The sequence below is a fragment of the Cnephaeus nilssonii genome, assembly GCF_951640355.1.
Source record: "Cnephaeus nilssonii genome assembly, chromosome: 12".
NCBI lineage: Eukaryota > Metazoa > Chordata > Mammalia > Chiroptera > Vespertilionidae > Cnephaeus > Cnephaeus nilssonii.
In genome coordinates, this window is record NC_137083.1 from 80,880,575 (window position 1) to 80,892,714 (window position 12,140).

Consider the following 12,140-nt stretch of genomic DNA (forward strand, 5'->3'; position numbering starts at 1 on the left):
AAAAATCAATAAAATATATTTTAAAAAAAAAAAGAAAAAGAAAAATGATCTTAAATATGATAATGTTATATGCAGTAAACACCAATTCAAGAAAAATGATCTTACATATAATAATATTACTTGCAATAAATATTATTTCAAGAATAAAAAGATTTTAAGTATAATATTGCCAAAACTATACTAACATAGTATGATATCACAAAAGTTGTAGGAAATATTAAAAATCTGAAAATAACAGGATTACATTCTAGAATATTTTTTCCCTCTGACTATTTTTGTTGATCAGTTTATGTTGTTCATTATATTCCACAAATGAGTGAGATTATATGATATTTATCTTTCTCCGACGGGCTTATTTCACTTTTTTTTAAAAAATATATTTTATTGATTTTTTACAGAGAGGAAGGGAGAGGGACAGAGAGTTAGAAACATTGATGAGAGAGAAACATCGATCAGCTGCCTCCCGCACACCCCCCCCCACTGGGGATGTGCCCGCAACCAAGGTACATGCCCCCGACCGGAATCGAACCTGGGACCCTTCAGTCCCCAGGCCGACGCTCTATCCACTGAGCCAAACCTGTTTTGGCCTTATTTCACTTTTAAAGTCTACTTTGTCAGCTATGAGTATTGCTAATTCAGCTTTTTTTTCTTTACCATTTGAATGGAAAAATTGTTTTCCATTCCTTCACTTTCATCCTGTGTGTGTCTTTTGTTTTGAGGGGGGTCTCTTGTAGATAGTGTATAGTTGGGTCATGTTTTTGCATCCATTCAGCTACCCTATACCTTTTGATTGGAGCATTTAATCCATTTACATTTAGGGTTATTATTGAGAGGTACTTATTTATAGCCATTTTAATTCTGTATGGCTAGGTTTCCCTCTCTGTTTCTTCTTCTCAGCAATCCCTTACAACAATCCCTTTGTCATTTCTTGTCATGCTGGCTTGGTGGTGATGAACTCCTTTAACCTTTTTTGTCTGGGAAGCTCTTTATTTGACCATCTATTTTGAATGATAGCCTTGCTGGATATAGTAATCTTTGTCTCAGATCCTTGCTTTCCATTACCTTGAATACTTCATGTCATTCCCTTCTGGCCGGTAGATTTTCTGATGAGAAATCAGGTGTCAGCCTTATGGGAACTCCTTTGTAGGTAACAGTTTTCTTTTCTTTAAGATTCTCTCTTTGTTTTTAAATTTTGGCATTTTAATTATGATGTGTCTGGGTGTGGATCTGTTTGGCTTCTTCTTGTTTGGGGTTCTCTGTGCCTCCCAAACTTATGTGACTTTTTCATTTACCAGGTTAGGGAAGTTTTCTACCATTATTTCTTCAAGCACCTTCTCTATTCCTTTCTCCCTTTCTGCCTCTTCTGGCACATCTGCTATTCTAATATTGTTACATTTCACGTTGTCCCACAGCTCCCTTAAGCTGTCCTACTGATTTTTAATTGTTTTATCTTTTTGGTTCTCTAATTGAGTGATATTTTCAACTCTGTCTTCTAATTCACTGATTTGATCCTCAGCTTCCCCTAATCTGCTGTGTATTCCTTCCAATGTGTTCTTTATTTGTGCTATGTCATTCTTTATCTCAGACTGTTCTATTTTCATGGTTACTATATCTTTTTTCATGCTGTTGAGCATCTTTACCATCATTATTCTGAACTCTGTTTCAGATAAATTACTTATCTCTGCTTCATTTATCTCTTCTGGAGAATGTTCTTGTCCTTTCATTTGGGGGTTGTTTCTTTGTCTCCTCATTTTGGCTGCCTGTTTGGGTTTGTGACTATGTATTAGGTAGATCCTCTACGCCTCTCAGTCTCTAGTGCAGGACAGTGTCAAATGCTGATCCTGGCTAATTAGATCAGGCAAAGACTCAAAGCCTCTAGAGACCACCTCTGTCCACAGACTCCTAGGATTCCAACTTGAAATTGCTCTCAGGCAATCGTCCTCAGGTGTGGGGAGAGTTTTTTCCAACAGGGTGGAGCAGTTGCTTCTGCCTGGAGGCTAATTGTTATTTTTAGTCTCTTAAGTGGCCTCAGGGCAAGGTGTTTTCCAATAGGATGTGTCAACTGTCTTCCCCTCAGGCAAGGCAGATGTCTTTGTGGGAAAGATGTCCTCCACTATGTTGGGAATGACTCAGCCCAGGAAACTGGGGGTGTCTGCCTTTTGAGCTCTAGCCTCCAAAACCCCAGTCCTGGGTTCTGCTTGCACAGTTCCAGTCCACTTCACACACCCCCCCCCCCTGCCACCCCCAACCAGAGCACATGGTGGGTGGCTCCACAGGGAATTTTTGTGCATTGGCCCTTTAAGAGGGGGCCCAAACTTGCAGCTGCCACTCCCTGGCAGAGACCCCACTGCTTTTCACAGCCAGATGTTATGTGGGTACCCTTCTCAGTTTTGTGCTGTCTGCTGGGGAGCCCAGCTTCGGGATCAGACCCCAGAGTTCTCAGTGGCTACCCCCCACAGCTTAGATATCTCTCCGGGTCTTCAGCTGCTGTCTGTGGGTGCCGGCCCAGCCAGACCTTTCGCGCCTCTGCCCCTCCTACCAGTCTCTATGCGGTCTCTACCTTTGGTCCTTGGGTATCAGAGTTCTCTCCTGTGAGTTTTCTGTTGATTATTCAGGAAGCCTTTCCGTATTTCAGGTGTAATTCCAGCTTGTAATTCCAGCTTGTTCCTGGGAGCATGTCCATGCAGCATCCTCCTACTTTGCTGCCATTTTTTTAAAAATATATTTTATTGATTTTTTACAGAGAGGAAGAGAGAGGGATAGAGAGTTAGAAACATCGATGAGAGAGAAACATCGATCAGCTGCCTCTTGCACACCCCCTACTGGGGATGTGCCCGCAACCAAGGTACATGCCCTTGACTGGAATCGAACCTGGGACCCTTGAGTCCGCAGGCCAACGCTCTATCCACTGAGCCAAACCGGTTTCGGCTCTGCTGCCATTTTTAATCTTCCCAGTTTCATTTATGTTGTCACAGATAGATTCTTCATTACTTTATGGTGTTTCTAAACATTTGGTGATGAAATCCATCTTGGAGCAGCTATGGAAATTATCCGTCTGTCTTTCCTTTATCCATCATTGGCCTCAGGAGCTCCTAAGACAATTTCTTTGGCTTTTCTTCAGGCAATAGCTCTGAAGGTGAAAAGTTGGAAATAAGTCTTCTGGGATTTAAAGTCCAGGGATGGCAGTGCTGGCACCTTCTGGAGGATCCTGAGAAGATTGTTCTTTGCCTCTTCCAGCTCCTTGAGGTTGCTGCATTCCTTGGCTCTTGGCCCCCTCCCCCCTCCAATGTCTGTTTTCGAAAAAGATTCTTAAGTAATCTTATAACTGGTTTTGAACTCTATATCCAGTAGTTTGCTTTCTTCCATTTCTTTCATTTGTGACATGTTTCTTTGTCTTTGCATTTTCTTTTTTTTTTTCTTTTTTAATATATTTTATTGATTTTTTACAGAGAGGAAGAGAGAGGGATAAAGAGTTAGAAACATCGATGAGAGAGAAACATCGATCAGCTGCCTCTTGCACACCCCCTACTGGGGATGTGCCCGCAACCAAGGTACATGCCCTTGACCGGAATCGAACCTGGGACCCTTGAGTTCGCAGGCCAACGCTCTATTCACTGAGCCAAACCGGTTTCGGCTGTCTTTGCATTTTGACTGCTTCCCTGTGTTTGTTTCTGTGTATTGGGTAGACATTTCTATGTATTGGGTAGACCTGTATGTCTCCTTGAGTTGGTAGACTGGTCTTGTGTAGTAGGTGTTCTATAGGGCCCAGTGGCTTAGCCTCCCCAGTCACCTGAGTGGGGTACTCTAGGTGCACCCCTTGGTGGGCTATGAGCACAGTCTTGTTGTAGTTGAGCCTTGATTGCTGTTGGTGTCACTGGGAAGAATTGACCTCCAGACCAATTGGCTGTGAGGACCAGCTGTGATTACAGTGGGAGAGCTGCTGTGAAGGAGACACCCTTATGGAACAGGCCTTGCTTCAGTGGGGCTTTGGTGCTCACTGAGTCTGCCCTTGAATGTGTTGTTTATGGGTGTGTAGATTTGTAATCATCTGGTATGGTCTCACATTGACCACTGGGTACACTGGCTCTTGGGTCTCCAGGGAGATACAAAGTCAGCCACTGCCTGTGCCACCCAACAGGAGCTACAGAGAGATCTGCAGATTCCTCCTCTTTGTATCAGGTTTGGAAGTGCCCAGATGAGGCCCAGCTATGAAGCAAGGCAGGTTGGTGCTAGTGCCAGGTCTTGGACCTTTTATTGATAGGTTTGGGGCTCCCTGTCCCAGCTGCTGCTTGTTTGAGAGATTTTTAGCCTGAGCAAGGACGGGCCATTCATACACAAAAGCAGCTGCACAATTCATGAGTTTTAACATCTGCACGTAGTGATGTTACAGTTACCAGCATAGGAACAATGATCCCTGCAAGCACCTCCGTCTGTCTGGGAGAAAGCTGCCCTCGAGTTCCTGCCCTGATGCCAGACAATCCAGTTTCTCCCCGTATGTGTCTGTGTTCCCCAGAGAACCTTGCTCTGGTGCTGGAGCTCAGAGGAAGCAGGACCTTGTAAGTTCAGTTCCTGGTGCCGGCCTTTTAAGAGGAGCAGCTGGGTCTCCAGCAGCCTCTGTGTCACTGAGCCCCAATCCGCACTGGTTTTTACAGCCTGCAGTTCTTACTGCCCGTAGGGACTTCTTTTCCCAGCTCTGGCACCCTGGCTGGAGGTCTGGTGTGGGGCTGGGACCCCTTGCTCCTTCAAATGGCTTCCGCACAGATGATCGACCTCCCGATTAAAAAAAGTGGCACACGTGGGTGCCGGACCAGACTATTCCACGCCTCTGCACCACCTATCAGTCTCAGTGTGCTTTATTCTTTACTTGTCTAGTTGTAGGACTTCTGTACTGCCAGCTTTCCAGTGGTTCTGGATTGTGGTGGTTCTTTATTTTAGTTGTAATTTTGATGTGGTTGTGGGAGGCGGCGAGTACAGACGTTTACCTACGCCTCCATCTTCCTTTCTCTGCATATAAATTCTTTGGTTGATCTCTTCCCACCCACCTTTGCCTTCCCTCTGAGATTCGACAGTCTGTTCCAGCCTCTATGTCCCTGGATCTATTTTGTTTATCAGTTTATTTTGTAAAATAGATTCCACATATGAGTGAGATCATGTGATACTTGTCTTTCTCTGACTTGCTTATTTTGCTTAGCATAATACTCTCCAGGTCCATGCCGTCTCAGAGGGTAAGAGATCCTTCTTTTTTACTGCTGCATAGTATTCCATGGTGTAAATATACCACGGCTTTTTTACCCACTCATCTACTGATGGGCACTTGGATTCTTTCCAGATCTTAGCTATTGTAAATTGCGCTGCTGTGAACATAGGGGTGCATATATTCTCTCTGATTGGTGTTTTGGATTTCTTAGGATATATTCCCAGATATCTTAGTGGGTAGTTTTTAATATGTCCCAGGGTATGTAAAGAACCTCAGTCATTTATAGACCTGTGTAGTAAGTTTGTTTTATTGTCTATTGAGTGATTAATTTAGGAAATGTAATTGTCTCAAAGTTAACTTGAAATATAACTTTGGAAATGTGTAGCCATTAATATGGTCTTTCAAATATATGTGGAAAGATGTTAATTGTAATTTTTGTGAGAGGAGTGTGACAAGAGAATATGTCAGGGAACCCATTCAGTTCGCACATGTACACAAAGTATCCGTGTGTAGGATTTACACCAAGGTATTAATTTTGGTTCTTTCTTAGAGGATGGCATGAAATATGGATCAAATTCTTTTTCCTTGTTGTTGTATTATTTTTAGAAATAGCAAAGGAAGCACACTTAACAAAATATGTGAGTTTTCAGATTTTTGAGGTGCTAAATTTTAGTATTTATATTTACCATAATTTTAAGAAATCCTGATATCTATAAAATTATACTACATAATACATTTTTTAAAAAGAATTTAATTTCTTGACTGAAGAGAAATAAGGCAAGGAAATACTACCTTGTAAAATTCTCTTATGTTGAAAGTTCATATTTTTCGTGCAATTCTTATTTTCTGTGTAGTTGTTTGGTTTCCTTCTAGCATGTAAAACTCCATAAAGTCAGGAAAACTAAAATTTGAGCACACATTTTTTATGCACTTGGTGTGTGGTGGGTGTTTTTGGTGTCATGGAGGTGGGGGTGGTCTTTCTGCGGTGAATTAGGTGGGATTTTTCGGGACATTGGTGGCAGGGCTTTCGCATGCTTGGTGACATGGTTTATTTTACTGATCTCCTGTGACTTGCTGTGTTATCTGTAATTCTTTTTTTCATTATTCCAATGATTTTTAAATTTTGAGACTCGCCCAGTTGGCATGCTGTGGGTTGTGTGGTGTTGTTAGCACTTTGACGCTGAGTGTACTTGAGACAGACAGACACTCTGTAGAACCACCACGTGTTTGAGCTGGGAAGGCCTTAGCGCTGGTTCGGCCCCTTCTTTTCTCACGAGCACGTTGTTCAGTGGCGTTGGACTGAATGCCCGAAGTTTTCCTGACTGTTCTAGGGTAGCGGTAAAGCAAGAGCTGCACTCCTCAGGCCACACTCCCCACCACCCTGTCCTAACCTTCTCTGCTGTCCCCAGTCTCATGTCTGACTCCTGCACTCCTAGATGTTTGTGCTGTAACGTGATTCCAAAGTGTGTCCTCTTACAGAAATGCAGTGTACACAGAGCTCATTTAAAGGAGCCACAGAGTTTTTAGTTTGTAATGAAGTTGATATTATACAGGAGGGCTTCTTACCTTTAAAATATATTTTTAGATTTAAGTTATAGTTTAGAGATTAGTTAACATTAAACACCATTCTTATGTGCTATTTCAAGAACGGTGACTTAGCCCGGCTGGTGTGGCTCAGTGGTAGAGCATCGAACTATGAACCAGGAGGTCAGGGTTCGATTCCAGGTCAGGGCACATGTCTGGGTTGCTGGCTGGATCCCCACTAGGGGGCATGCCGAAGACAGCCGATCAATGATTCTCATCATTGATGTTTCTATCTCTTCTCTCCCTCTCCCTTCCTCTCAGAAATTGATAAAAAATTATATTTTTTAAATGGTGACTTAAAATTAGTCTCTAAATATTTAAAGTTTTTAAAATGTATATTAGTAGTAATAATCGGTATCTTCTATATATATAATAGCCTAATATGCAAATTGTCTCCTCGGGAGTTCGACTGGGAGTTTGATTGCTCGCTATGACATGCGCTGACCTCCAGGGGGGCGGCATGGAATGAAGGAAGGCCCTGGCCAGCAGCCGGGGAAGGGAGGCCCCAGTTGGTAGCTGGAAGACCCCAATCAGCCCTGATGGCTGGCCAGGCCTAGGGACCCTACCCATGCACTAATTTTGTGTACCAGGCCTCTAGTCTTATCTACACTAATAAAAGAGAAAAATGCTAATTGACCATACCTTTGCTATGCCCACAGCCAATCAGAGCGAGTATGCAAATTAACCCAACAAAGATGGCGGTTAATTTGCATACGCTGAGGGAAGGAGGAGTGAAGACAGCATAGAAGGAGAAGTGGAAAGCAGGGTGGTTGCTGGAGGGAAAGCGTGTGCAGCCGCAGCGGCGGGCGGGGTGTGGTGGGGCGCGCAGCGGAGGCGGCAGCGGCGGGCACGGCGGGTCAGGCATGTGGGGCTGGGCGCGCAGTGGCGGCGGCGGGGCGCACACGGCCACAGAGGGGCGGCGGCGGTGGCCGCGGGATCGGGCGCGGCGGGGCAGGCGGGGCGGGAGAGGTGGTAGTGGCGGGAGGGAAGCCCGCAGGAAGTCTTGCAGGAATCTTCCTGCAACGGGTCCCTAGTGTATATATAAAAGCCTAAGCAACCGTTAACGACCGGTCGACTCGTTGCTATGACACGCACTGACCACCTAGGGGCAGACGCTCAATGCAGGAGCTGCCACCTGGTGGTCAGTGCACTCCCACAGCCAATCTCCTGCAGCTGGCCAACCTCCCGTGGTCCCTCCTCCCGGCCGGCCAACCTCCCGTGGTCCCTCCCCCCAGCCAGCTAGCCAACCTACTGTGGTCCCTCTCCCCGGCCGGCCCTAATTGGCCCTGATCAAGACTGGGTGAGACAGCCCCAATTGCCCCGATCTCAGGCCAGGCTGAGGGACCCCACCCGTGCATGAATTCGTGCACCAGGCCTCTAGTATAATACATACTATTCTAGTATATTAACGTCCTGCAACATCTCCTCGGAGGAAGCAAACTCAGCTGTCTTCTGGTGGGATCTCTGGACACAGCTCAGGGTCTTCGCTCAGGAACAGAGGGCAGAGTGCCTTGCAGCCTGGTGTGGGGCGCATGCATTTGAGGGGTTAATATAGACAGATTCCAAATTGTACAGTATCCTCAGCTCACAGCTTTTTGGAAGAAATATGTTGAGCAAGTATTTACTGACTCTTATTTCCCCCATTCCTTTTTAGGCTTCTCTACAGCTTAGCCTTTAATGCCAGGTTTCTGAGGCACCTTTGGGTTCTCATATCCTCAATGACAACACAGATGATCACAGGGTATGTATCCCACAGACTTAGAAATTGAGCTTAAGGATGTGGGAAGTGGCAAATAATAAATACTGAATAGTATTTTAGGTACTGCTTATATCTAGCTTATTTCATATTAGAAGATGACTTCTAGATGGTCTCAATTTCACAAAAAGAAGTAACCAATGCCAATTTTACAGCTGTTCATCTGTTTTATTAAAAGCATGGCTTTATCTGAGGGTAAATTTCTCTTAAAAATCTTAGTCATTTTTGGAAATCAGAGACTTGACATTTCTTTGTTCCATATAACTTGCCTGTGCTTTTGAGATTGAAAATACAGATTTGAAGCAAAATTTTTAAACATTTTTATTGATTTCAGAGAGGAAGGGAAAGGGAGAGAGAGATAGAAACGTCAATGATGAGAGAGAACCATCGATTGGCTACCTCCTGCCCGCCCCCCCACTAGGGATTAAGTGCGCAACCCTGGGCATGTGCCCTGACCGGGAATTAAACTATGATCTCCTGGTTCATAGTTCGATGCTTAACCACTGAACTACACTGGCCGAGCTGAAGCAAATTTAGTACCATTACAAATATTAAAAGATATCAAATATGGTAGAAGTTGGTTTTTAAAACTTTATGTTGAAATAATTTATTTTTTCTTATCTGAATCATTATGTCATTTGAAGGCAAGAATCTTTACATATTGAAACTGAATGAGTAACAGGTAGAGAATTGAATGTTTATGCAAACTGCCTTAGGCTATTCCCATAAGGAATGTCCCCTCTGTCAGAGGTCTAAGTTAGCCCCTCCATACTGTCACGCAGAAAGGTGGCATGTGTGACTCAGTTTACTGGGGACAGAACTCAGGATGCACCTGCACGTGAGGCTCCTGCCCTGGAGATACAGCCTCGTCTAGGGCCCAGCTGGGAGCCAGCCCACAAGAAGGAGAGGAAGGCCCAGGGTTAGGCGAGGCTGTACAGAAGAGTGTCTTTAGTTGTGTTTTCTTTTGTTGTTGGGCTTCTTTGGAGGCGAGGGAGAAGAAGCTGAAAGAAGGAATGTTTGGGGGTGAGGGTGGAGTGTCCGGCATTTGAGCATGCCGTCACCTGCAGTGTGGTTGGGTGCGATGTATTAGATGGGCTAGGCGTCTCGTGTTGAGGGCTCTGACCTCAAGCTTTTCAGTGTGGTTTGCAGAGACAGGAAGGTCCTGTTTTAGTGCCTTAGTATCAGGGACAGTCAGCCCTGAGGGAGAGGAGCCACGTGTCCAGTCATCTGGACAAAGCTGGCCGCCTCTCATCTAGTGTGCTTTGTGGAAATAGATATTCACGGTGCCCACAGCCTCGATTGCCCCAGGATGGATTGGCATGCTGTAGGGGACCATGGGACCTCATTCAACCATGAGAGAAAGGGAACAGATTGGAGGGAGTGAAGTATGTGTAATACATTACAGCCCTTAACAGGTGAGACTCCAAACCTCTCTCAGGACCCCCTCACCTTAGACTGCTCTGTGTGGTCAGTGACTGCTCGTAAGAGCAGGAGCAGTAACAGAGCTGGGAGATGAACTTGGACAGAGCTGGGAGATGAACTTGGATGATAGAAACAGGGCCCAGGGTAGAGAAGGGGAGACCTTCCTGCAGCTTCTGACGGGGTTCAGGATTCACCTCTGTCAAGTAGCTGGATAAGTTTTTCATGGTCTGCTGTGTTGAATGTGTTAAATAGAGGGGGAAGGAGGCATTTCAACATAACAGTAAATGTGCGTCTGCAACAGTGGCTTTGCGTACTGCCGCTGTCCTCCGAGGGCCGTCCTTGGGCCCCTGGCTCACTCTCAGTGACTCAGGCCACGAGTAAAGAGTGGCCGGTTGGTTCCTGGGTGTTAGTCTGTTATTTATTAGCCTACATTGTTAGAAGGACTTCACCTTCCCTTGAGGTAGATTCGTTGCTCCCGTGAATGTGAAGTTCCCTGATTGTGTTTGTCTGGTGTCGTGTCTTCTCTCCTCCCCACTCAGGTCGATGGTGCCGCTGCTTCAGGTGATATCAAGGGGCTCTCCCATGTCCTTTGAAGATTCCAGCCGCATCATCCCACTCTTCTACCTGTTCAGCTCCTTGTTTAGTCACTCTCTGATCTCCATACATGATAATGAATTCTTCGGGGACCCCATAGAAGGTGAGACTCGAGGAATCCAATTGTTGCTGGCCCCCTGGCTTCTCCTCTCCATGCCCATGGAGGACAGGGAAGTCTTCGTCCTCCTAAGTCTGTCGGTGCGTGGAGAACTTTTCCAAAATTGTGATGGGAGTTGGCGTGTTTTCCAGCCGCAGGTCAGAGACAGTCATCCCTGATGCCTTTCACTCTGGAAGAGTTGGTGGTGCTGTCCCGCTGCCTCCGCGACGCCTGCCTCGGGATCATCAAGCTAGCTTACCCGGAGACCAAGCCCGAGGTCCGGGAAGAGTACCTCACCGCGTTTCAGAGCGTCGGGGTGACCACGAGCGCCGAGATGCAGCAGTGCATCCAGGCGGAGCAGAAGCGGTGGATCCAGCTGTTCAAGGTCAGAGGCAGCACAGGTGTGCTCTCCTTCCTGCGCGTCAGTAGGCGGGCTCGCAGCCCCAAGCTTGTAAATTAAGTCATTTTGTTTGCCTGTTGTTTGGGGCGGTGGTGTTTGTTTGTTTTGCTATTTTAGATGTTGTATATTTAGTTCTTTACTTATTTTATTATTTATTTTTTGCTAATCCTCACCCAAGGATATTTTTTCCGTTGATTTTTAAAGAGAGTGGAAGGGAAGGGGAGAGAAATGTTGATAGGAGACACATTGATTGGTTGCCTCCCGCACTGACCTCGACCCAGGCCAGGATTGCGCCTGCAGCTGAGTGCATGCTCTTGACTGGAATTGAACCTGCAACTCTTCACCCTGGAGGCTGACATGCAAAACCGGCAGGGCTCTTTTTTTTTAAGTTAAATTTGTCGGGGTGACATTGGTTAACAGGATTATATAGGTTTCACGTGTACATTTCTTTTTGTTTGTTTGTTCATCCTCACCCGAGGCTATATTTCCATTGATTTTTAAAAATTTATTTATTTATTTTTTATTAAATTTATTGGGTTGACATTGGTCAACATGAACATAAGTTTCTGGTGGGGGGTTCTTTTTAAAAAATATATTTTTTTATTTATTTCAGAGAGGAAGGGAGAGAGAGAGAAAAACATCAATGATGAGAGAGAATCATTGATCTCTTGCCTTTTTTTTTTTTTTTTTCCAGTAGATGGTTCTATCCACTGAACCAACCCAGTTAGGGCTGTTTTATCAATTTTTTGTGTAGTCTTTTTGTTCTCTATTTCATTCAGTTCTGCTCTAATTTTTATTATTTCCTTTCTTCTGCTGACTTTGGGTTGCTTTTATTCTCCTTTTTCTAGTTCTTTAAGATGTGATGTTAGGTTATTTACTGGGGATTTCTCTTGTTTCTTGACATAGGCCTGTAATGACCCTCTTATTACTGCTTTCGCTGCATCCCAGAAGTTCTGATATGTCATATTGTCATTCTCATTTATATATCTTTTGATCTCATCTTTTATTTATTCTTTAACCCAGTCGTTTTTTAGTAGTATGTTGCTTAATCTCCACATATGTGTGGGTTTCTTTACTTCCTTTTGGCAGT

General features: G+C 44.8%; 1 protein-coding gene across 1 annotated transcript in view; it reads left to right on the plus strand.

Annotated features, from left to right (window-relative positions):
* Positions 1 to 12,140, plus strand: part of UBE3C (ubiquitin protein ligase E3C) — a 109,599-nt gene that overhangs the window by 46,977 nt on the left and 50,482 nt on the right. The window contains exons 11-13 of the mRNA XM_079785657.1: positions 8,436 to 8,522; positions 10,499 to 10,656; positions 10,803 to 11,035. Coding sequence (XP_079641783.1) covers positions 8,436 to 8,522; positions 10,499 to 10,656; positions 10,803 to 11,035 — 478 coding nt within the window. The remainder of the gene's footprint in view (positions 1 to 8,435; positions 8,523 to 10,498; positions 10,657 to 10,802; positions 11,036 to 12,140) is intronic.